At 34.4% G+C, this 3,812-nt stretch overlaps 1 protein-coding gene across 1 annotated transcript in view; it reads right to left on the bottom strand.

Moving 5' to 3' along the window:
- The window catches only part of LOC105308431 (ryanodine receptor 2-like), a 123,503-nt gene that overhangs the window by 99,334 nt on the left and 20,357 nt on the right, over nt 1-3,812 (bottom strand). Inside the window, exon 5 of the mRNA XM_011384404.1 lies at nt 2,637-2,641. Coding sequence (XP_011382706.1) covers nt 2,637-2,641 — 5 coding nt within the window. The remainder of the gene's footprint in view (nt 1-2,636; nt 2,642-3,812) is intronic.

Here is a 3,812-nt window from a genome sequence, read left to right as displayed (position 1 = left end):
GATAAGCAAAAGTTATAAAAACACGAGTTTAGATCTGAAGAATTTTGCCTTCTTGTAAACATGCTTCTTAAAAATGCAGCTTTGTGAAGTCCCCTGAAATGACAATGGTTGAGTGTTTTATTCTTGCAGTTCGACCTCTACCGAAAATTACAGTAGGAAGTTTCAAAAATAAATGACATATTCTTGAATTATTCACACTGATAGAAAATTATTTTGCTCATAATGCAAAATATTATCCTGCTTAATGGCAAACTCCAAACCAGAGACCTTAAAATTAGTGCAGGCTTCATTCTTTCCAGATTATTTTTTTCATTACTGGTACTTAAGACCACAGGCTTAAGGGAAAGAAAATTCGGTTTTGGGTAAAATATCTACCGCTTATTATCTCTGTGACTTAGAACAACTTAATTGAACCTTTTAAGCCTTGGTGTTCTCATCTGTAAATAAAGCTAACAAAAGTATCTCCCCCATAATGTCAGAAAAAAATGCAATAATGGATGTAACGTTTTCATCACAGTACCTGGGATAAAATAAACAATAAGTTTTAATGATATTGACCGTGAAAATGGTGTTGATAACGATGATGATGTTAACAAGGATTTTTTTATTAGTTTCAGGTGTACAGCACAATGGTTAGGCATTTATATGATTTATGAAGTGAACCCTCCGGTAAGTCTAGTACCCACCTGGCACTATACGAGGTTATTACAGTATTATTGCTTTGGTCCCTAGGCTGTGCTCCACGTCCCCATGACTGTTTTGTAACTACTAATTGTACTTCTTCATCCCTTCCCCTTGTTCATCCTGCCTTCCATCACCCCTCCCCTCTGGCCATCACCAGTTTGTCCTCTGTATCTATGAGTCCGTTTCGTTTTGTTCGTTCATTTCTTTGTTCCTTACATTCCACATAAAAGTAAAATCATATGGTACTTGTCTTTCTTTCTCTGACTTACTTCACTCAGCCTAACACCCTCTAGGTCGATCCATATTGCTGCAAATGGTAAGATTTTGTTTTTCATGGCTGAATAACATTCCATCGCATATATGTGCCGTGACTTCTTTATCCAATCGTCTATTGACGAGCACTTACGTTGCTTCCATATCTTGGCTATTGTAAATAGGGCTGCTGTGGACACAGGTGTGCATATCTTTACAAAGTAGTGTTTTCACTTTCCTTAGCTAAGTACCCAGAACTGCAATTGTTGAGTCATAAGGTAGTTCTATTTTTAATTTTTTGAGGAACCTCCAAACTGTTTCCACAGTGGCTGCACTACTTTGCAGTCCCGCCAACAGTGCACGAGGGTTTCCTTTTCTCTACATCTTCACCAATAGTTGCTGTTTTTTGGTTTACTGAATGTAGCCATTCTGACAGGTGTGAGATGATATCTCATTGTGGGTTTAATCTGCATTTCTCTGATGACTAGTGACCTCGAGCATCTTTTCATATGTCTATTGGCCATCTGCATGTCCTCTTTGGAGAAATATCTTTTTGGGTCTTCTGCCCATATTTTTAATTGGATTGTTTGTTTGTTTGCTGTTCAATTATATGAGTTCTTTATAAATTTTGGTTATTAACCCATTACCATATGTATCTTTGGCAAATATCTTCTCCCATTTAGTAGGTTATCTTTTCATTTTGTTGATGGTTCCCTTTGCTGTGCAAAACTTTTTAGTTTGATGTAGTCCCATTTGTTTATTTTTTATTTTGTTTCCCTTCCCGAGAAGATATAGTAGAAAAAATATTACTAAGAGCAATGTCAGTTTACTGTCTGTGTTTTCTTCTAGGAGTTTTATGGTTTCAAGTTTTACATCTAAGTCTTTAATTCATTTTGAGTTTATTCTTATATGTGGTGTAAGAACTTGGTCTTTTCATTTTTTTGAATGTGTCTGTCCAGTGTTCCCAACATTATTTCTTCAAGAGAATTTCTTTTTACCCCATTGCATATTCTTGCCTTTTTTGCCATATATTAAATGAGCATACAGAAGTAGATTTACTTCTGAGTTCTCCATTCTGTTCCATTAATCTATGTATCTATTTTTATGCCAGTACCATGCTGTTTTGGTTACTATAGCCTCGTAGTACAGTTTGATATCAGGCAGTGTGATACCTCCAACTTTGTTCTTCTTTCTCAAGATTGCTGTGGCTATTTTTTTTAATGCCTATGGCATCTGGTATTCCTAGGTCGTCTCCCATCCAAGTACTAACCAGGACCGATCCTGCTTAGCTTCCAAGATCAGACTAGAGCAGGCACGTTCAGGGTGGCATGGCTGTAGACTGTTGCGGCTATTTGTAGTCTTTTATGGTTCCAAATGGATTTGGGGATTATTTGTTCTTGTCTGAAAAATGCCATTGGTATTTTGATAGGGATTGCATCGAATCTAGAGATTGTTTTGGGTAGTATGAACATTTTAACAGTGTTAATTCTTTCTATCCATGAGCACGGTATATGCTTCTATTTATTTGTATCTTCTTCAATTTCTTTTTTCAATGACTTATAATTTTCTGAGTATAGGTTTTTTATCTCCTTGGTTAAATTTATTCCTAGGTATTTTATTGTTTTTAATGCAATTTTAAATGGTATTGTTTTCTTAATTTCTCTTTCTGATAGTACCTATTGGTGTATAAAAATGCTTACCGCCACTAAAAAGGATCAGCATAAAAAACTATTATTGCATTTCCATATCGTCTATAAAACTACAGTTGGCATTATTTTCTATTATGCTATCAACACCCCTTGAGGAAGAGTCACTGCAAAAATCTCTTTAATTTAATGCCGATTAAATAAAAATTCACTGCCAACGATAACATTGTATAATTATTTTGGTGAAAAAAAAAATATGTTCTCCATTTTGCTTTTATTTTTTTAGATATTTAATCAATCGCTCAACAACTATTAATAGGTGCTCGTCTGATCACAGGAAAGCAACAAATCTTTCCTATCTGCTATTATTATTATTAAATCTTTAATTTTCTCATTAAGGAAGGCTTGAGTTTTACTACTTAATTTCAAAGTCCGGATGTGTCGCATAACTTATCTAAGCCTCGGTTTCCTCATCTGCACAATGGAAGTTAAAAATAGTATGGAAGCTTCATAGGGTTGAACTAGAACTAAATGAGATAATTCACATAAGGTACTTTGCGCGTTATTTGGCCCATAAATGGTTAGCCATTACCCTTACTTTCCTTGTGTGAGTGTGTGTGTTTTAAAGCATCTAAAACATTTTTTGAACCAAGAACAAAAATCCCAAATAAAAATAACATTCTAAAAACCATGTCCTAAAAATGTTTTGTTCTATTTTTGCCATTTGCTCCAAAATCCTTGTAATCTCATTGGTATTCTTATTTAAGGCTGGTATTTCATCATTTCAATAGCAACAGGTTTCTATTCATGGTGCTTGGGAGCTGGAAAACTAGAGGGAAAAAACGAGGAGGAGTATTTTAGTGGCATTTTAAGCTAAAAAAATATATGTCTTGGGGTGAGCATAACACATATGTGATCGGCAAGATCTACTTCATGTTAAAACTGACATCTCAGCACACTTGAAAGTGATGGGTGAAAGTTCTTAGAGTAGAGAAAATGAAGAATAGATCTAAGAAAGCCTACACAAGTCAAACTGAATTCTTCATTATATAAAATGTTTTCCTTCAGAGAGGACCAACATAATAATTTTGCAACATATATGTATATCGAATCATTACATTGTATACGTTAAACTTCCACAATGTTGTAATTTAATTATATCTCAAATAAAGTGGAAAAAATAAGAGGACCAACATAGGTTATATTACAAATTATTTTCTACTTTATTCT

The sequence above is a fragment of the Pteropus vampyrus genome, unplaced genomic scaffold (assembly GCF_000151845.1).
Source record: "Pteropus vampyrus isolate Shadow unplaced genomic scaffold, Pvam_2.0 Scaffold576, whole genome shotgun sequence".
In the NCBI taxonomy this organism is placed as follows: Eukaryota; Metazoa; Chordata; class Mammalia; order Chiroptera; family Pteropodidae; genus Pteropus; species Pteropus vampyrus.
Note: the sequence above shows the minus strand (reverse complement) of the source record. Positions and strands in the feature narration are given on the sequence as shown.